Source organism: Microcaecilia unicolor, chromosome 6 (assembly GCF_901765095.1).
Source record: "Microcaecilia unicolor chromosome 6, aMicUni1.1, whole genome shotgun sequence".
Classification (NCBI taxonomy): domain Eukaryota; kingdom Metazoa; phylum Chordata; class Amphibia; order Gymnophiona; family Siphonopidae; genus Microcaecilia; species Microcaecilia unicolor.
Genome location: NC_044036.1, coordinates 289,491,780 through 289,513,637, shown reverse-complemented (window position 1 = coordinate 289,513,637; position 21,858 = coordinate 289,491,780). Strand labels below are relative to the sequence as shown.

Here is a 21,858-nt window from a genome sequence, read left to right as displayed (position 1 = left end):
ACGAGCCAATACTTGAGCTCCAAAAACTGCGTCCTGCTTCGCTGCAACATCCAGCCTATAATGCCGGGCAAAAGAGAGCTGAGAAGCCCAAGTAGCTGCACTACAGATCTCTTGAAGAGAGAGTGCACCCGTTTCAGCCCACGAGGAAGAAATCGCTCTCGTGGAATGCGCATTAAACGCTTCAGGCAGAGACCGACGCCGAGGACCTGACAACAAGACAAAAAGGTGATCAGAAGTCCTGAAGTCATTTGACATCTGTAGATACTGCAACAGCGCCCTGCGGACATCCAGCAGATGTAACTGCCCAAAGGAGTCCAGGAACTCTTCCCTAGAAAAGGAAAGAAGAAAAATGGGCTGGTTCAGGTGAAACGCTGAAACCACCTTAGGCAGGAAGGACGGCACTGTACGTACCGTTACTCTGGACTCTGAGAATTGCAGAAAAGGGTCCCGACAGGACAGCGCCTGCAGCTCAGGCATGCGTCTAGCTGATGTCATGGCCACCAAAAAGACTGTCTTGAGAGTCACATCTTCCTCCGAAGCCCGCTTAAGCGGCTCGAAGGGCGAACACGAGCCCCAGGTTCCAGGCCGGACAGGGCAACTGGACAGGAGGACGGAGCCTAAGCACCCCTCTGAGAAATCGGGCAATGTCCGGATGAGCAGCAAGGGACAAGCCATCGACTTTCCCTCAATAGCATGATAATGCTGCCACTTGCACCCGCAGGGAATTGCAAGCCAGGCCTTTTTGTAAGCCCTCCCGCAAAAAGTCCAGCACTGTCAAGACTGTAGCCCGCGTGGGAGTGATCGCCTTTGAAACACCCCACGCCTCAAATTTGCACCAGATCCGAGCATAAGCTGCAGAGGTGGACCGCTTGTGGGCCTGCAAGAGAGTGGAGATGACCTTGTTAGAGTAGCACTTGTCTCTCAATTGTGCCCTCTCAATAGCCAGGCCGTAAGACCAAATCGGCAGGGATCCTCCATAGACACCGGACCCTGAACCAACAGGTTCGGCACCAGGGGCAAATGCACTGGAACGTCCACCATCATCCGGCGGAGATCCGCATACCACGGACGCCTTGGCCAATCTGGAGCGATGATAATCGCCAGACCTCGGTGCTGTCAAATCCGCAGTAGGACTCGCCCTATCAGGGGCCATGGAGGGAACACATACAGGAGCTCCAAGGGCCAGGGTTGAGCCAGAACATCCAACCCCGCCGAGGATCTCTCCTTCTGCTGAAAAAGCGAGGTACTTTGGCGTTTGCACTTGACGCCATTAGATCCATTCCAGGAGTCCCCCATTTGGCACAAATCTGAAGAAATACTTCTTCTGTCAGTTCCCATTCCGCCGGGTGGATTTGATGCCTGCTGAGAAACTCGGCTTGCACGTTGCTCTGACCTGCTATGTGAGCTGCCGACAGAAGCTGCAGGTGTAGCTCGGCCCAGTGGCAAATCTGGGCGGCCTCTGCGGCCAGGGCCCTGCACTGAGTGCCTCCCTGACGATTTATGTATGCCACCGCTGTCGTGTTGTCTGACAGAACCCGGACAGCAAGCCCCTTCAGAGTCTTTTGAAAGACCATCAGAGCCTGGAATATGGCTCTCAGTTCCAAGCGACTGATGGACCACACTGCTTCCACGGGTGTCCACAGACCCTGAGCATAGCTTCCCTGGCAATGAGTTCCCCAGCCTAGAAGGCTGGCATCTGTTATCACCAGGCACCAAGAATAAAGCGCAAGAGGCATTCCTTGGCGCAGCATCCTGTCGGAGAGCCACCACTCCAAACTGAGCAGGGCCGCAGGGAGCAACGTTAGTCTGCGTTGATATTCCTGGGACATCGGAGACCATTGTTGAAGCAGGGCAATCTGCAGAGGCCTCATATGCGCTCTTGCCCAAGGCACCACCTGCAAGGTGGCCGTCATCGACCCCAGCAGCTGGACAAAGTCCCAAGCTCGCGGGCAAGGCAGCCGCAGGAGCAGACAGACCTGATTCTGAAGCTTGCACTGCCTTTGGTTGGGGAGAAAGACAAACCCCGATGCTGTGTCAAACCGGACCTCCAAATACTCGAGAGACTGAGAGGGGGTCAGGTGACTTTTGGGTATATTGACCACCCAGCCTAGTGCTTGCAGGACCGCCACCACTCTGGCTGTGGCAAGACGACTCTCAGTTGCCGAATCTGCTCTGATGAGCCAGTCGTCGAGATAATGGTGAACTCTGATACCCTCTCGCCTGAGACAGGCAGCTACGACCACCATTACCTTGGAAAAGGTATGGGGAGCTGTGGCTAGGCCAAAACGCAAGGCCTGAAACTGGAAATGCTTTCCCAACACCACAAAGCGGAGGAAACGCTGGTGTGGAGGTCAGATAGGAATGTGCAAATAAGTTTCTTTTAGGTCCAGAGACGTGAGGACCTCTCCTGGCGGTACCGCCGCAATGACGGAGCGCAGGGTTTCCATGCAAAAATGTCGTACTCTGAGAGCCTCGTTGACTCTTCGTAAGTCAAGGATCTGTCTGAAAGACCCGCCTTTTCGAGGCACGACAAAATAAATGGAATAGTGGCCGCAGTCGCGTTCGGTGGGAGGCACCAGGATCACCGCTGAGGTGCAGCAAGACTTGTAAGGTCTCCTTTACCGCCGCCTGTTTGACGGCAGTGCCGCATCAGGACTCCACAAACACGTCTCTCACCGGGGCCCCGAATTCCAGTCGGTAACCTTCTCTGATCAGGTCCAGGACCCACTGATCTGAGGTAATCTTGGTCCACTCCTCTAGAAAGAGGGAAAGACGTCCTCCTATTGCAGGCAAGGAGGAGTGGACCGGCGTCCCATCATCGTGGAGGACGCCCCTGAACTCCTGGCCTTGAACCGGCCCCTGCGGAATGTTTGTCCGAGCGAAAGGAGTTCCTCTGCTGAAAACGGGCACATTGAGAAAACCTAGCAGAGCGCCCCGGGTGATACCTGCGTGCTTCCCGGAAGCGAGGTCTGGAAGAGTGGGAAACACAGAACCCTTGGAAGAAAGCCTCGGCCTATCCTCAGGTAACCTCTGGGGTTCAGATTTCCCCAGGTCTTCCACAATCTTCTCCAATTCCTCTCCAAATAACAGAAGGCCCCGAAAGGGTAGCCTCACCAGCCTTTGCTTAGAAGCCATGTCAGCCGCCCAATGCCACAGCCAAAGAAGGTGGCGGGTGGACACCGCCACAGACATCTGTTTAGCCGAAGCTCTGACCAGATCATAAAGGGTGTCAGCCAAAAATGACAGGGCCAACTCCATCTGCAGGGCAACCTCAGAAAGGGGGCCCGCACCATCTGCGGGCTGTTCCACTGCCTGCTGTAGCCAGGAAAGACATGCCCGGGCTGCATAGGAACTGCAAATAGACGCCCTCAAGGCAAGGCCCGTAATTTCAAAGGACCGCTTCAGTGCGGACTCCAGCCGCCGGTCCTGCATGTCTTTCAAAGCGACCCCTCCCTCTACTGTGAGAGTGGTCTTTTTTGCCACCGCCGTGACCAATGCATCCACTTTAGGCATCCCCAAAGGGGCCAAGTGCTCCTCACGCAGAGGGTAAAGCTGACCCATAGCCCTGGCCACTTTCAAAGGCCCATTGGGGTCAGACCATTGAGCAGAAATAAGCTCTTGGATGGAGTCATGCACCGGAAAGGCCCAAGTAGGTTTCTTGGTACTCGCCATCCTAAGATTAACAGAGGAGGCCTCGCCTTCAGCAGGATCATCAATCGAGAGGGCCTGCAAGGCATCAGTAATGAGAGCTGGCAGCTCGTCGCAGTGGAAAATCCAGACCGCACTGAGATCATCCAAATCCAGTGGCAAACAGGCACCCTCCTCTGGATCATCCGTCCCTGAGGGCCTGCCAGATCCCTCAGACTCTCCACAGCCCGACCACGGGGGGGAAAGAGGATATGTGCCACTTTCAGACGGGGAATTTACCTGTCTATGTTTAGCATGTTTCCAACGCTCAGGGGAGGAAATAACATCTGAAGGCATCCCTGGGGCCTCAACACCCGGAGGGAACCCAGGATGCAACGCAGTGTCAGACACCTGCGGCAGAGCTCTTTTCAGCATGAAAGCCTTATGCATTAAAAGCACAAACTCAGGGGAGAAAAACTCACTCTGACCCTCCGCCTCCGAATTAGGAGAAACGGGTGTAGGAGCTCCTCTGGCAGCCTCTACGCGAGGCATCCCCCTGCACTCAGACTCCTCCGCAACCGCAAGGGTCAAGGCATGCGGCGCTTCCAAAATGGCGCCTGCTGTCAGCTCCATCAAGCGGGAAGAAACATCGCTCGCCATGCTCATACTAGCGCGAGTGTCTAAGGAGCACGTTTTACACAGCCCAGCTGCTGATTTGCGTTTACCACAACGGGAGCAGCACTTAACTCCTTCAGCAGCCATCGTCTGACAGGACGGGAATATAGCAATAAAATGGCAGCTTCGCGCCAAAACTTACCCCGATCGGAACGGCGGCCGCGGGACCTCCCCAGAGGAGCTAGGCACCACTCTCACCTCAGAGGACCGAGTGAACGAGCTCCAGTGAAGCTGCACAGAACCAGAATCACTGGAAATAGCCTCAGAACAGCCACGCAGTAAAAGCGTGCTCTTTTTTGTTTTTTTTAACGCTGTGAGGAAAGTTGGAGGCAGGCAGCAACAGAGGGACTCCGGGAGGCGGGGGGAATGGGTAAGGCAGGAAAATGGTGAACCTATATGCCTTTAAAGTGGGCACCACCAGCCACAACACCCCTGCTCAACTGGCAAAGCACAGGAGCCAACCCAGGCAGTCTGAAATCCAGGAGCTGATCAAGCTACGTCCACACCTGCTGGGAGATAGAGAAATACTGAAGGCAGCTGGGGTTAGCCATCCTAGAGGCACTACGGTTTTTCAGTGTTCTCTATCTCCACCTGCTGGTAGGCGGATACAACCCATCAGTTAATGGATTCATCTGCTGCTGATGACAAGGAATAGCTAAGCCTCCTCCACGCGTTGAAGAACAGCAGGCATGGAAGGTTTGGTATCTTAAGGGAAGACATTGATAAAGGTAGGGTTCGTCGCCCGGCCTAAGCCAGGTTTCAGTCAGTCAGAGGATCTGAATGTGTGTGGAAAGCAGAAGGTCATTTAGTAATGCTGACTTGGAGCAGATAGAGCCACAGTTCAGAAGACAAAAGGAAATAGACTGGTTTACCAGTGAGAAGGTATTGATTCGGGCGCTGTCTATAAGATGACAGGATGGTCGACAGTGGGAACGCTAGTTAGCAGGCTGCAGGTTCCAGTGAACAGAAATAGGCGCTGACTGCATAGCAGTCTCAATGTCCAATGCTGAGACAGGATGATCAGGGAGCTAGAGATGTAGCAGACAGAAAACAACAAAAAACAGCAAGGTCCTAACAACTGGACAGGGCTTACAGGCATGAACTGCTCCTTTAGCGCGCACCTGTGGCACGGAACGTTGCCAAGGTCTTAGTTTTATGGGCTTTTTCCGGGTCTCTTTTGGCTTATGTGATCACATGACTCAGGTATGCATCAGGAATGTGGAAACAGCAATAGTATCAAGCAGAGCAGAGGATTAAACTAGGCAAACAAGGGATAGACACTATAACAATTTCAAGTCAAACCAAAGTGAGACAGACAATAGTAGAATGCCACCAAAGTCTTAGTTTATGGGCTTCTTCCGGGTCCTGTCTAAGCTTCAGAATGTGAAAATAGCAATAGCGCACATTCTGTGCAAATTAACTCTGGTGCTAATCCTCCACTAATTGGCTCTAACACCAGCATTAGGTTCTAAACATTGGCCCCTATCAGAGAACTACATGCTTCCTATAAGCCTATCGGAGAGCTGCATGTTCCCTAGGAGGGCAGCACAAGGAGAATAAGAAGTGCACCATTCTCTGGCTGCATTTTGTCCCGAAGCTTTAATAACAGACATAACATGATGATTTAGGAAACTCAAAATCACAGCTTTAAAAAAAACAAATTAAAGAAAGAAGGATATCAGGAATTCAAGTGTGTCTGTTCACCTAAGCCAGTCTCCATTTGGGTTTGGTAACGTGGAATGTTGCTGCTAGTTGGGTTTCTGCCAAGTACTTGTGACCTGGATTGGCCATTGCTGGAAGCAGGATACTGGGCTAGATGGACCATTGGTCAGACCCAGTATGGCTATTCTTATGTTTCCACCAAAGCAATACTGAGAGCTATCACAGTGCTTGGACTTCCTAATGCTCCGTTTGCCTCTATCATTCTGTAACTCAACAGACCTTCTTATGTAATGTTTAGATTATTTTTCCAAAATTGGATGGCTTTATAAAAATGAAGAAAGCACAAGGCTGGTCAATACCACTGCACCTCAATACTGCTTTGCAGAATCCCCTATCACAGTACTGAGAACCCCACTACACACCTCTGCCAATGCCTTTCACTCTTGTCCTTACAGCACCCCCTACTATTACAGTCCTGAGAACCCCCTCACACACAACTTCACTCCTTCTCTGCAGCACCCCTGCTATTATAGTACTAAGCACCCTCACATACAACTTTACCCCTGCACCTCAATCCCGCTGTGCAACACTTCTTACTGTTACAGTACTTAGAACATCCACACACACAACTTTACCCTTCATTTCAACCCTGATCTGCAGCACCCCCCCGGCTATTACAAAACTGAGGACCCCTATGAACAGCTCTGCCAATGCTCCTCCTGCCCCATAGGACTCCCTGGTATTACAGTATGAGAACCCTTTCACACACACCTTTACAAACTACACCTCAAACCTGCTCTGAGGAACCCTCTGCTATTCCACTACTGAGAACCTCCTCAAACATAGTTTCACCCCTGCTCCTGAATCATGCTCTGTAGCACCCCCAGCTATTATGGTACTGAGAACGTCCTCACACACAACTCTACCCTTGTACCTCAATACTGCTCTGCAGCACCCCTTGCTGAACCTCCTCATGCACTTTACCCCTGCATCTCAATCCTGCTTTGCAGCACTCTCTGTTATTACAATACTGAGAACCTCCTCACACACTGCCTCTACACCAGTGCTAGGAACACCCTCACACACAAATTTACCCGTGCATCTCAATCCTGCTCTTCAGCATCTCCTGCTATTGCAGTATTGAGAACCCACATGCACATACAGTAATAAAAACACCTTCTCACACACAATTTTACCCCTGCACCTCAATCCTGCTCAGCAGCATCTCCAGCTATTCCAGCTTAGAACCTCTTCACACACAGCTCTGCCACTACCTTTCAATCCTGCCCCTCTATTCCAGTACTGAACATCTCCCTTTCACACCCAATAAAGCTGTACTAATGCCCTCAATCCTGTGGACAACCCCTCACAGCTTTACTATACCAGTGAACTGCAGAATCCAAGACTCAACATAAAGATGAGGCCAGTGAAAGAACAAACCTTTGCTGAATGCGTGGATCAACCTGAACGAGGGGAAGGATGGCCTCCAGCACTTTGCTAGCTGATCCTGGCAGCATCTCCAGCACCTTTTTGTCAATCGCCATTTTATCCACAATTGTCTTAAAGTACTTGAGGGCACTGACAACGTCCTTCTCTTGCTCCTCCAATCGACTTAAACTCTAAAGAAAAGAGATACAGGAATATAAAATTCAAACTAAACATCAGCCAGAGGGATCTGCTTCAGGGAGCACATGCTTATACAATACAGTATTACAAAAGGTTATCCTATTCAACCTTTTGATAGCATCTGATACACAGAGATGTATATGTGAACATGCTGCAGGGAGGATCCTTTGAAAGCAGCCAAAGCAACCAATCTAAATCACTGGTTACATCAGCCTAAGCAGGAAATTTCTTAGCTGTGCATACTGCCAGGCATGTCCAGACGTGCTCCATGAGCTGTGCACTCTGCCAGGCGTGTCCACACATGCTCCATGAGTTGTGCACACTGCCAGACATGTAGCAGTGTACAATGTTGTGGACTCACAGTCTCACTAACCAGGTATACATAGGCAGTATGTTAAGGTAGAAGTTACTGAGAACTAAAAACTACTACTTAACAGTTCTAGAGCGCTACTAGGGTTACGCAGCGCTGTACAGTTTAACAACAAAAAAATCCCCAAACAGCAAAAGTGTTCTAGTGAAAGTGCAAAGGCAAATTAGTTGTGACCTCTCAGATGACAGGCTTTGATGTCAACACCAGGGGGCTTCTCTTCCAATGACATTTTAATCTCTGAGTACTGTGAGTAATGCATTCCTGCATGAAGGCAGAATGAATGTTTGAATGGGATGGGTAGTCCCAGCAGCGGAAAAGTGTCAGGAAGGGAGGAACTGCTAATCCAGAATTCTTTGATGGCTGGCTCCAAGTTCAGGACTGTGGAAAGGAAGTCAGCGGCCTCTGCAGAGCCCTCCCTGAAGAGCTCATTACAGGGTTGTGGCCAGTCATGAACCCTTGTCATGCACAGTGCAGTGTCTTTAGGAGACAAGCTCTTTAGTTAGGAGGTTACTGAAAAGCTTGAAGCTCCCTTGCAGCATGGGAACATATTTAATCACCACAATATGACCCCTCTCCCACCAAGGCTCCAGGTCTGAGCAAACACTGGAATCCTTCTCCAATTGTCCTGATACTCCTATAATAATTAGCAATTGAGAGGAGAGTAAGGACTGGTAGAAGTGCCCCAGGGCTAGGCAATGCCCAGACAGTGACACTCAATACCTTGTTCATTGGCTTCTCCGCAGTTTTCACTGGCAGCTCCGTCTGTTTCCCTTTCTTGGATGGTGTTCGCTTTATTTTAGGTGAATGAAATTTGTCCATCAGTTTCATGGTGAATGAGGAGAGGTGGGAGCGCTGGGAGTCTGAAAAACAAAGACAGGAAACCACCTAAAATGGGTATTAGGATCCAAGGCGCCACTTATGACTCCTTGCTGTTTGTGCTACATTTCCATCTCCCTTTTGGTATAGCCCACATAAATAAGACTGACTGTACTATAGAGCAGGGATGTTTAATGACAGACACTTCTCCCACAAGAACCAAAATGATATATCTATATGACAAAGCAGGTGAAGATATAGCTGAGGCAGGCCTGGCAAACAGCAAGACTAGCAACCTAAACACTCTAAACATGCAAAGAGTTAAGAAATGATCACAACACAACTTTAATTAAATCTTTAAATTCCTTCTTATAAAGATTCACACCATGTGCTCATTTCTGAACATGCACTCGAAACAGGCACACAGAAGGAGACACTACTAACAATTTCAAAGTCTGTGTCTCCACCATTTTTCTATGACACTGGTTCATGACAAAGGTGTGGCTATTAACAGAATACAAAGGTGTTTTACCTGTTGCACTAACCAATGAAACAAAGTCATATCTAAGTTTCTTGCTTGCCAGTGAAGGAGCAGCCTAGTGGTTACATCAGTAGTCACAATCCAGGGAAGCCAGGGTTCAAATCCCACCACAGCTCCTTGTGTGAATGTGGACATCATTTATTCCTCCCATTGCCTCAGGTATAAACCTAGAATGTAAGTCCTCTGTAGAGTGGGGGGATACCTACCGTATCTGATTGTAACTCATCTTGAACTACTATTGAAAAGGTTGAGGTTAAGGTGAAATTTGGATACCATTAAGTTCCTCTCCTTGAATCCAGACCTGTCCAAAAGCATGGGTTATGGCCCCCAACCAGCAGATAAAAGTAAAAAAAATTTCCATCTGACACTCAGTCCTTGGATGATAGGTGATGCAATTGAGCCAGATAACTAATATTCTAATGAAAAATCTAGGAAAACATGCTAACACTACAGTAATAGCACAACACAACTACTCAGTAGGTCTTCCAGGCCCATATTAAGAGACCACTCATGTAGTTGCATTATCCTGCTCAGCTTGTTGGCCAGGCCGTTGTTTACGCCCGCCAGATAGGTGGCTTGGAGAAGCAAACTGCGACGGTGCACCCAAAGCCACATCTGGACAGCTTCCTGACACAGAGGGCGAGATCCGGTGCCCCCCTGCTTGTTGGTGTAATACATTGCAACCTGATTGTTTGTTTGAATTAGAATAATTTGGTGGGACAGCCAGTTTTTAAAAGCCTTTAGAGCATTCCAGATCACTCGGAGCTCCAGGAGACTGATCTGAAGATTCATTTCCTGAAGGGACCAAGCTCCTTGGGTGTGAAGCCCATCCACATGAGCTCCCCAACCTAGGAGAGACGTATCCGTCTCAAAACTTTTTGTGGCTGAGGAATTTGGAATGGGAGTCCCAAGATCAAATTGTGTCAAACTGTCTACCATTGAAGAGAGCGCACCAGCTCCGGGGAACACTTGGATGACATCCTCTAGGCTGCCCGTGGCTTGATATCACTGGGAAGCCAGGGTCCATTGAGTAACATAGTAACATAGTAGATGACGGCAGAAAGACCTGCATGGTCCATCTAGTCTGCCCAAGATAAACTCATATCTTGAATTTGTACCTGTCTTTTTCAGGCCACAGACCGTATAAGTCTGCCCAGCAGTATTTCCCGCCTCCCAACCACCAGTCCCGTCTCCCATCACCGGCTCTGGTACAGACCGTATAAGTCTGCCCTCCCCTATCCTAGCCTCCCAACCACCAACCCCCTCTTCCCCCCCACCTGCTCCGCCACCCAATTTCAACTAAGCTTCTGAGGATCCATTCCTTCTGCACAGGATTCCTTTATGCATATCCCATGCATGTTTGAATTCCGTTACCGTTTTCATCTCCACCACCTCCCGCGGGAGGGCATTCCAAGCATCCACCACCCTCTCCGTGAAAAAATACTTCCTGACATCTTTTTTGATCTGCCCCCCCTTCTATCTCATTTCATGTCCTCTCGTTCTACCGCCTTCCCATCTCCGGAAAAGATTTTTTTGCGGATTAATACCTTTCAAGTATTTGAACGTCTGTATCATATCACCCCTGTTCCTCCTTTCCTCCAGGGTATACATGTTCAGGTCAGCAAGTCTTTGGTCATACGTCTTGGAACGCAAATCCCATACCATTCTCGTAGCTTTTCTTTGCACCGCTTCCATTTTTTTTTAACATCCTTCGCAAGGTACGTCCTCCAAAACTGAACACAATACTCCAGGTGGGGCCTCACCAACGACTTGTACAGGGGCATCAACACTTCCTTTCTTCTGCTGATCACACCTCTCTCTATACAGCCTAGCAACCTTCTCGCTAAGGCCACCGCCTTGTCACACTGTTTCGTCGCCTTCAGATCCTCGGATACTATCACCCCAAGATCCCTCTCCCCCTCAGTACCTATCAGACTCTCACCGCCTAACACATACATCTCATGTAGAGACTTGCCATGGGAGTAACAAACTGTGGAAGCCATATGGCCCATTAATCTCAACATCTGCCAAGCTGTGATCTGCTGCGATGTCCGAACCTTGGACACATGGGAGAGAAGGTTATCTGCATGCGTCTCTGGAATGTATGCTCGGACAGTCCTGGTATCGAGCAGGGCTGCTATGAATTCCAATTGTTGAGCTGGATGGAGATGGGACTTGGGGTAGTTTACAATGAACCAAAGTAGCTCCAGCACCCGAATAGTCATCCGCATGGACTCCCGAAAACCTTCCTCCAAGGTGCTCTTTACCAGCCAATCGTCAAGATAAGGGAACACATGGACTCCCAATCTGTGTAGCGATGCTGCCACTACCGATAGACATTTTGTAAAAACCCTGGGGGCTGACGCGAGGCCAAAAGGCAACACACAGTACTGAAAGTGATGTGTTCCCAGTCGAAATCGAAGGTACTTCCTGTGGGCTAGAAGTATCGGGATGTGAGTGTATGTATCCTTCAAGTCCAGAGAGTATAGCCAATTGTATTATTTATTTGTTACATTTGTATCCCACATTTTCCCACTCATTTGTAAGCTCTATGTGGCTTACATAATTCCGGAGAGGTAGTTGCGGACCCCAGGATAAGCAGTTACAAAGTGCACTACGAATGCTGGGTCCTTCCACGACCAAAGAGCTTGGATTTGGTCGTTTCTGAGATGGGTGTCCTCGGTTTCCATTATCGCCGAAAATCAGAAACGACCAAGTCTAAGGACGACCATCTCTAAGGTCGACCTAAATGTTGGGATTTGGGCGTCCCCGACCGTATTATCGAAACGAAAGCTGGACGTCCATCTTGTTTTGGTAATATGTGTTTCCCCGCCCCTTCACGGGGATGTCCTCGCAGAAAAACGTGGGCATCCCTTTCGATTATGCCCCTCAAAGGGTCTTATTTTCAAAGCACTTAAACTTACAAAGTACTATGGAACTTTGTAAGTTAAAGTGCTTTTGAAAATATGCCTCAAGTCATTTATAAGAATTGGCATATACCAAGACACTACATTCCTAGCGTTGAAAGAGGAGTGGGCCTCATAGAAACAGATTATGCATGTGAAGGGTGCCTGCGTCATGTCACAACTCACAATGTCAGAGTCATGGCGGCATCGGTAGCCCATTTAAGATCAGCTTCCAGAGCAGATTTGCAGTGCTGCAAAGTGGTCTTTAGTCTACATATTCACATCTCACTACTTCCTTGGGCAGAATTTGTTTGGAGTCCAGAATCCAACTCTGCCCTCCTAGGCCCATTCATATCTTTTCCAGGCTACACCTTCACAACAAGAATATTTATGCTGTTAGACGTATTTGTTCTGGTTGGCCTTGCTGTTGCAAGTCCCTATTGAATGTTGTTTGTTATTTTCGGTGAACCTGGTGGCTAGGGATTCCCATCTGTGGTAATTGTCGTCTTGCTTGTCCTTGGAGAAAATGAAGTTACTCATCCGTAGCAGGTGTTTCTTCGAGGACAAGCAGGCTTACATTCTCACAAGTGGGTAGACAATCCCGCGTCGCCCGGGTCAGTACAATACCATAGAAAAGGACGAGAACTTTCTAGAGCGCGAGCAGTGCTCCAAAGCGCTTACATGAGTGCCTTCTTACACACAGCATGACCACATCTTTTAGTTTTTGTTTTCTCCACATGAGAAGTGGCAGTTCTTTTTGTTGCTTCTTACACTCCCAGGAGAGAGCTCCTTTTTTTTTTTTTTTGCCTTTCAGCGGTGTTTTTCATTCCCGCTTTCCTTATTTTCTTTTTTCTTATTATTAAAAAAAAAAAAAGTCCCTTACGACATTTAGCTTTTGGCCTGCGTTTAAGTTTCCTTGTTTTTTTGGGGCAGGCCACTTTTAGGCCTGCTTGATCAGGTCTCTTGTTTTTTGTGCCTTCTTCCCTTTTTTTCAGGCACAATTGGTGAATAAGAATGTTTTTAAAGACTTCAAAAAGTCTTCAAAAACAGGTGGTGGTCGACTAGTTCTTTTAGTTGTCTCGGCAGAACATTCCAGAATTTTGGACTGATGTAGGGCAAGGACGAAGCAAAAAGGGTCTTGTATTTAACATTCCTACAGTTGGGATAATGTAGATTGAGGTAGGTCCTTGCAGTTATTAGCGCATTTCTAGAAGGTAGATCGATGAGATGGAGCATATATTCAGGGGCTTCACCATAAATTATCTGGTGCGTTAGTGAGCAGATTTTAAATGTAATTCGATCTTTGACTGGAAGCCAGTGTAGTTTATAATGCAGTGGCTGTGCATGATGAAAATGCGATTTGCCCAATATTAGCCTTGCTGCCGTGTTTTGAGCAGTCTGTAGCCGTTTCAGAATGTAGTCCTGACAACCAGCATAAATCCCGCTACAGTAGTCTATATGGGAGAGGACCAGCCAATGGACAAGGGTGAGGAATAGATCCTTTGAAATGAAATGCCGAATGCGCTTCAGCCTCCACATGGCGTGGAACATTCTTTTAGTGATGATTTTCACCTGATTGTCCAGTTGTAAGTGGTTATCCAACTCTACCTTCCAGGATTCTCAGGCTGCTTGAGATTGAAAGTTTGCAGCCCTTAATGTCGAGTGAGCTTTGGACTACTTTATTGTGTTGGGTCGATAGGATTAGACATTGAGTTTTGTCTTGATTAAGCTTAAACAGAAACGCCTTAGCCCAGGAATCCATGATGGAGAAACTTGCGTCTATTTTATCGGAGATTTTGGCTAGAGTAGACTTGAATGGGATGTAGATGGTCACATCGTCCACATAAATGAATGGGTTTAGGCCAAGCTGAGATAATGCTTTTGCCAGTGGAATCAGCATTATATTGAAGAGGGTCGGAGAAAGAGGTGAGCCTTGAGGTACCTCACAGTAGGCTGTCCATGGTGTTGAAATGCAGGAATTAGCTTTGACTTGGTATGTACGAGAGGAGAGGAAACCCTTGATCCAGTGTAGCACGTCTCCTCCGATTCCGAAGGTGTCTAGTAGGTAGATTAAAATCTCATGGTCCACCATGTCGAACGTGCTGGACATGTCAAATTGGAGTAATAATATTTTTTCCCCAGTGGTTATTTCTCTTTTAAAATTTGACAGTAAGGTAACCAGTACTGTTTCAGTACTGTACTGTGGACGGAATCCCGATTGAGAGCAATGTAGAATATTGAAAATAAGCCTGTTTGTGGCATGGCTGAGCTTTTTTGTTCATACATCCAGTTTTAAAGATTCTTCAGTGGCCTCTCTGTAATTCCAAAGCTGTATGAGAGTGTGGAAATTACCTGCCGATTAATGATTTGTTTCATATTCCATGATGTTAAAACACTTTTCAATATCAATTTTAATCTCCTGCAATAATCTTTACTGACCTTTTCTCTCAGTAATTTATACTGGATTATGCTCCTTTCTCTATTCCTAGATATTTATATACCTCTTCCTGTTCAATTTCTATTATGTTACAGTCATTGGGTCAGAGTTGATGCCCAAAAGGTTGACTTAGCACAAATCCCACAATGCTTTGAGATGTAAGTGTAAAACCAGGATTGGCAAAAAAAAAGTCTCCCCCTGGAACCTTTACTGGACCAAGTGCTGTGGAGGCATGCCTTTTACTTGCTGCTTCTTTGGACTGCCTGCATAAATACATATGACACAGACATGCATACATAGAAGGGGAAGGGAAGGGAAATGGGACTTATATACCGCCTTTCTGAGGTTTTTGCAACTACATTCAAAGTGGTTTACATATATTCAGGTACTTATTTTGTACCAGGGGCAATGGAGGGTTAAGTGACTTGCCCAGAGTCACAAGGAGCTGCAGTGGGAATTGAACTCAGTTCCCCAGGATCAAAGTCCATTGCACTAACCACTAGGCTACTCTTCCACTCCAAGTTACCCAGTTCCACAAGGGAGGTAGGCCAGACCTGGTATTAAACTTACATTTCAAAGCATTGTGGGATTTGTAGTCCCTGATCCTACCCATAGAAATCAGTGCTGCAGGTCCCATACTACATCAGGATGAGATTGGCAGAAATCCAGGACTCGCTTAAAATCTCCCTCCTGGAACTGGTTAACTTGGAACTGCATATATTTGGTCTGCAATGTATGCAATTTTCTGCCTTATGTATATTCATTAGAAAGACCCTGAACCCAGAATGGTGAGGTGCGTTAAGAACCAATACTGCTGCTGTCCCTGGGGCGAACACGGTTTTCTCAGGTGCTCTCGGGTTTACTGTAACACTTTAAATGCCATTTATAAGGTGACTTTCTATCATGCCCCTTTCTATATAAACTACTATTGAAAAAAATGGCTGCATGAAGTGTTGCCATCATTTTAGGAAACAGACCACCTCAAAACTGAAAAAAAAAAAAAAAAAAAAAAGCTTCTCTGCTAGATGGCAAAGAATTTCTTCAGTGCTAAAACAGCACAGAAGCAGGAATAAAACAGGTGTAATTACATGAAACCTTGCTGGAGGAGGGCATCAATTAACCAAGAACTTTTCCTTCCAACCAACTGCAAATTACAAGCCAGACTAGTCCCCACCCAGTAGGAGCACAATATGAAGTGAAAGCATGAAGATCCTTGGCTGGAGAGCAACTAATCTCTTCCAAAACTACTCTTACAACTCTAACATCAGCAGTACGGCTGCATCAGGCTTCCAAGAAGGCTGAGGCAACCTGCAAAGAGCAGCCATGGTTACAACTCCAATATCAACAAGCACAGATGTTTGCATAACCACTATCCTCACTAGTTTTGATGGATGAACAATTTATTATAAAACTTTGTGGTAAGACTTCACTGAGAAGGGGTCTGGGTAGTGAAGCCCAGCACTGGAATGGATGAGACAGAGGTAGAATAGGGGTGAGAGGCTGGGTAAAAGACAGAGAAGTTGGATGAAGACTACTGAAAAAAAAAAAGACAATTAATTAGATGGAATAAACCAACTGGTCCTTATCTACCATCATCTACTGGTCCTCATCTACTGTATGGAGACCACCACTAGGGTTACGTAAGGCTCAGATATATTGAAAGATTGTAGTGCCAGAGGGAGAAGCAATAGGGCACCACTCCTACCTTTAGAAGCAGATGGTGTGAGAAGTAAGAAGAGTGTTTGGGAGGGGTAGAGGAAATCAAAGGACTGTGAAAATGATAGTGTCTGGGGGGTGACGGGGACCGTCCAAGCAGCCCATGGAGCTACCACTGGCTCATGGGTCTTGCATTGAAGTAAAGTGCCCTGGAGAGAACACCACTTTTGCTCATGACTAACTCTACCTTCCTTGTGAAATTTGGCAGCTGGATTTTGCTACTAAAGAGATGGTCATTTTCAATCCCATGAATTTTTACCCTTTCAAACCTGTCTTTATAATGGCTGGACAGTAAAGTGTATGCTATGCCACCACAGTAAAGGCATCTAGCATGAGAACTACCATTCATGTTCAAGTGTACAGCGCTGCGTACGTCTAGTAGTGCTAGTAGGTGTTGAAAGACGTCTTTATGTTTATGTTTATTCAACAGTCAAAGTGGTTTACATATATACTATTTTTTGCAGGTACTTTTCTATCCCTAATGGGCTCACAATCTAAGGTTATTTGTACCTGGGGCAATGGAGGGTTAAGTGACTTGCCTAGGGTCACAAGGAGCTGCAGTGGGAACTGAACCCAGTTCCCAAGGATCTCAACCCACTGCACTAACCATTAGACTGCAGTGGGATTTGAACCCACTTCCTCAACTCACTGCATTAACCATCTTTACCAAAGGAGTGCCTGTGCCATGTTAGCCAAACTTGAATATATAGAAATAATCCAGTAGAAAGGTCCCTACTTATAGCTAATTCAAAGTCTTCAAGAACTCATTGCCTACATAGATCAAAAGAGAAGATGACCCAAATGCAGAGAGGATAGCTCTCAAAATTTGTCACAAATGTACTGACCCAGTCCAATAAAAAGTTTTCACCCACATCTTTTAACCCTTATTTCTATATGAAAGAGGTATTGTAACTCATACCATGCCACCGTGTTTTCAAAACTAGAAGCCAATGATGAATCGGAGCAGTGGGGACGGCTGATTAAAGGTGCAGGAGTTTTTGTGACTCATCACAGGAGTAACTTGGCTGTCAGCCTATGCAATGTTTCTCACTCACAGTATGAGGTTATAGAAAGTAACTACAGTCTTCAAATCAAACACAGAATACAAAGACCTCTTCAGTGGAAGCAGCAGTACATGAAGCATTTATGACTGCATCCTAGACCCATGCACAGCGTTCTGCCCATGCTAACCTGGAGAAACTGAGTTGATACTGCAACTTGAATGCAGCATCCAGAATGGAATTACAGAATAATTTTAAAAGTCATGTATGTTTATAAAACAGAACTGTGTGCGTGTAAATGGCTTGTTATTAAATTGCTGGAATAGATACAGTCCTCTCTTCGTAGGCTTAAGTCCTCCAAAACATAGCAGCAAGACTACTTACAGGTACCAAATGTTATGATTACATTACTCCTGTCCTTCAAGGACTACACTGGTAACTGATTCATTTCAGATTACAATTTAAAATCTTGGTTACCAGAATCCCTTCTTAATATATTTAATCTGCTTATTTCCTATTCATCATCCCATCTAACTCGTGCTCTTTATTCTAATCAATTGACCCTACCATCTCCCTCTTCTATCAGTTAATCACAAGACCAATAGCTTTTTCCTATTATGGCCCCTTGAATGGAATTCAATTCCTAGTTACTTCAGGGAGGAACCTAACAGTTCTAGATTCAAATCATCACTCAAGACTCACTCATTTACTTTAACTTTTAGGGACGTTGTGGGACTAGGCCAAAGGTCACAGAGCATAGTGTACACTGCTTTACTATAATAGATTTCTTTTAACTGTGTTAAACTAAAACTATGTGCATCATGTTGTTTCATACATAATTTTACCCATGATAAGCAGACGTGTTCCATGGGGCAGAGTTAAGTAGGGTTTGCAGTTACACACATACTTATGGTTTTTCTAAAAATGTGTGTGGAATATTTGCACACACTTTCCTTTATGTACATGCTTGCTGCACAAATTAGGTGGTCTATTATTAAACTTTGCTCTTAGTGCATAGAGTTGAAAGGGTTTTTGGAAGACATATTTAAAGACCTGTTCAGTACTCAGGGTGAGTGCAGGTCAATGAGCATTATTTAATGAATGGGATCCATAGCAAATACTTGATACCACGAATTAGAAAATAGCCACTCAGAGTAGAGATCCAGCAGGTGCTGCAAAGATGCTTCTCTCTACAGAACTTCAATCATTCTATTAAATGTGAAGCACATACAAACACAAATAAACACCAATTCAACTCACTAGCAGAGGACACAAACATTAGTTTAAACCAGATTTATCAAATGATGAGCTTATCTTTTCATAGGCATGTTTAATAAAGATCTAGCAGTTTTCAAGCTTTTCTACTACAAACACTTTCATCCTCTCCTTATCATTTCAGTTTGCCACCCAAACTGAAGACAAGTATACTTACAACTATTTACATGGCTTTGGAACAGGATAACAGGTTTGTTCTTAACTTTAAAATGAACCTATTATGTCTTTGTCTTCTAAATCTCAGGTTGCTCTTTCCCCAATCCACACAGCAAAGGAGCACTGCAGCCTACTTGAAGACACTGTTTAAACACATCAAATTCCAGTGCAAGCAGCTGTGCCTTGTGTCCCAAGATGCTGCACACACTCAGATTAAAATACTTTTCTGATCAGAAACACATTTGGGCCTATCCAAAACTGGCTGGGTATCGGTTTTCAATGCTGTGAGGCTCATGAGGCATGCTCAGACTCAGCCGGGACAACATCTGGCTCCTGGCACTATTTACCGGTTACCATGGATACGACCAGTGATGTCACAGAGACAACCTCTGCAAGTTGCAGCATTCACAACCCCACCAGGGTGTATAGTAAGCATGTTAGTGGGAGCGTCTCATCTCCTAGCTAAAGCCCAGGAAAAAGAATCTTTTACACATAGTTCTACCAAAGCACTTTAGTCATGCCTGCTATTCCTGTACTAAGACCTCCAGTCACAGCTTTGTCAATACACTTGTCCTGAAGCACTCATTTTCTGCTATTCCAGTACTGGAGGCACCCCTCCCCACCACCCCACAGAGTTCTCCTAATACCTCAGCCCTGCAGCTCCTCCTACCCCTTCTATTCAGTACTGACTGAGAACTGAGCTGCCCCCCTCCCCAGCCTGCATGTTCCCATTCTAACCTCACTTAAGAATGTAAAATCAAAACGTTTTTCATGTTATTCAGAACAAAAGGACAGCAATGCTGCTAATTCCTGTGAGAAGGAATTTCAAGAGTCACTGTTCACAGAGGGTGTGGAGCTTGAGGGGAGGAAAACTACCAATACTCTCTAGCTGAAGGGGTGGAAGCTCCTTCTCTTAAATTAGGGACTCCAATCACTCACACTGCAACTGCAGCTTCCAGAGATGCCAAGTTGCCCAGTTACAGGTTGGAGATTTTGGAACAGTCCTGGACTTTTTCCCCTCCTCATCCTACAACATTATAGGACTTGCAGTTCAATGGGCGGGATCAGGTACTACAAATCCTAAACTACTTTGGAATGTAAATTCAAAACCAGGACTGGTCCAGGATCTCCAGCCTGGAATTGGGGCTTGGCATCTCTGAACTTCAGGGCTGAAGGGCAGATGCCCTAAGGTCCTCGGAAGAGCCCTTCCTTTACCGATTCCACAGCGAATCAGTAGGGAACGGCCATGCATCAAGGAAAGGGAATGCAAATGAGCTGCTTGTTGTAGCTTACTTGCATTCTCTATTTCCTCGGAAGCCAGTCAGCCAGTCTGCCGGTCGAGCCTGTGCAGAGCAGCCAAGCGTTACACTGGCTGCTCTACGCATGTCAAGGACGTCCTTTATGGACGTCCTTCACTAAAAAAAACAATCAAACCCCGTGCCCACAGCTGATCTCTCTCCTCTTTCCCTAAGCCGGCAAGACAAGGAGGAGTGACCCAGCTTCCACCCTTATGCCTGGGGAAGAGGGGCCAGCTGTGCACCAAGAGGTGGGGAAGGAGCCCTGGCTAATAAGGAGATGAACCCAACCCTCTCGTGAGTCGCCTGCATTGGAACCAGCAGTGCAGGACCAGACACAGGCTGCCTCACTCAAAAAAACAACAACAAAAAAAAGGACGTCCCTGACGGGACTTTTTTTTTCCCCTGCAGATTTTTTGTGACGCATTTTTCTTACGATTATGCCCCTCCTCCAGGTCTCTCTCAGCCAATCACAGCGTGTTTAGCTGTCACCGGTGTCAGCTAAACGCGCTGTGATTGGCTGAGAGAGACCTGAAGGAGGGGCATAATCAAAAAAGATGTCCAAATAGTTTTTTTATTTGGACATCCTCGCAGAAGAACACCCATCACAAAAAAATCTGGGGAAAAACGTCCAATTGCTTGTCAGGGCCGTCCTTTTTTTTTTTTTTAAATGTTTCAGTGAAGGACGTCCATGTTAGGCGCTTTAGAATGATGGCCCTGACGAGCACTTGGACGTGGCTAGGCAGTGAAGGACGTCCCTGACAAGCACCTGGACGTTTTTTCCCCCGATTTTTTTTAATTACATTTATAGAAGTTTTGAGAGGCTGCGCAGCCCCAACGAGAGGTACAGACCTCCCGTTAGATTTTCCACGGTTAGGCAATCGGAACACGGTAGTGCATCTCATTACAATATGATTTATGCACATTGGGGTACTAATTTGCTCATCTGCATTCCATTTTCGTTAGCTGCTACAGTGATTGGAAAATGGCTCGGAGAAGCATTTAGTGCATGCCACGATTTACTACTTGCTCATTAATGGCTCATTTGGCCCTGAGACGCTATGACATGCAGAAAAACAAAGTATCTCCCCCAGTTAGGATGCCACAAGTTACTCTAGAAGGCTTGGGGTGCTTGCAGACAACCAATGAGGATCACACACCATAAGAGACAGGTAGTGTGTACCAAAGTGTACATACAGTGAGAATTCATACAGCAATATTTGCAGTTCAATCAGAAAAACAACTCTAGTTTCCTACTGACGTTTGCTTAAGATTCAAAAGTGTGAATGTAGGAAAAATTGTTTATTATATCCATGCTTAATTGGGAAGGACAACAAGGATCATACTGAGAGGTCCCAGAAGAGAGCTGTGATAGGGCAGCTAAGGTGCTATAAATAGATATCACAGATGACACATTGATCCAGTATGGGTTTTGCTTCCATTGAAAGCAATGGAAGTAAAACCCAGACTGGCTCAATCTGTCCTCCTTTTTCTGGAGCCATATGGTAACCCTAGCTGGGATAAGGCATCTGATGCAAATGCTCAGCAGGATCATTTCACTAACTCTGGAAGCAGGGTCTGGGGATGGGGGGAATGACCAGAGCCATTTGCTCCAGCTTCACACAGAAAACAGCCTCCATTTGGAAAAATGTGTAATTGTTTAGTAGGGTTTTTTTTTTTTTTTTAAAGCTGAACACAAAATTATTTGGCTACCGGATTCTTCTTTAATGATAAACAACTTTGTACACTTCTATA

At 46.4% G+C, this 21,858-nt stretch overlaps 1 protein-coding gene and 1 long non-coding RNA gene across 3 annotated transcripts in view; one reads left to right on the top strand and one right to left on the bottom strand.

The window, feature by feature from the left end:
• The window catches only part of RAPGEF1 (Rap guanine nucleotide exchange factor 1), a 324,367-nt gene that overhangs the window by 207,142 nt on the left and 95,367 nt on the right, over nt 1–21,858 (bottom strand). For both annotated transcript variants that reach the window (XM_030207790.1, XM_030207791.1), the window contains exons 2-3: nt 8,681–8,820; nt 7,405–7,583 (exon numbers count right to left, since the gene is read on the bottom strand). In XM_030207790.1, the coding sequence (XP_030063650.1) occupies nt 7,405–7,583; nt 8,681–8,820 (319 nt within the window). The remainder of the gene's footprint in view (nt 1–7,404; nt 7,584–8,680; nt 8,821–21,858) is intronic.
• LOC115473119 lies at nt 1,586–21,607 on the top strand. The gene is made up of 3 exons (XR_003942609.1): nt 1,586–1,597; nt 13,351–13,358; nt 21,511–21,607. It is a non-coding gene; the product is annotated as an uncharacterized LOC115473119 (long non-coding RNA).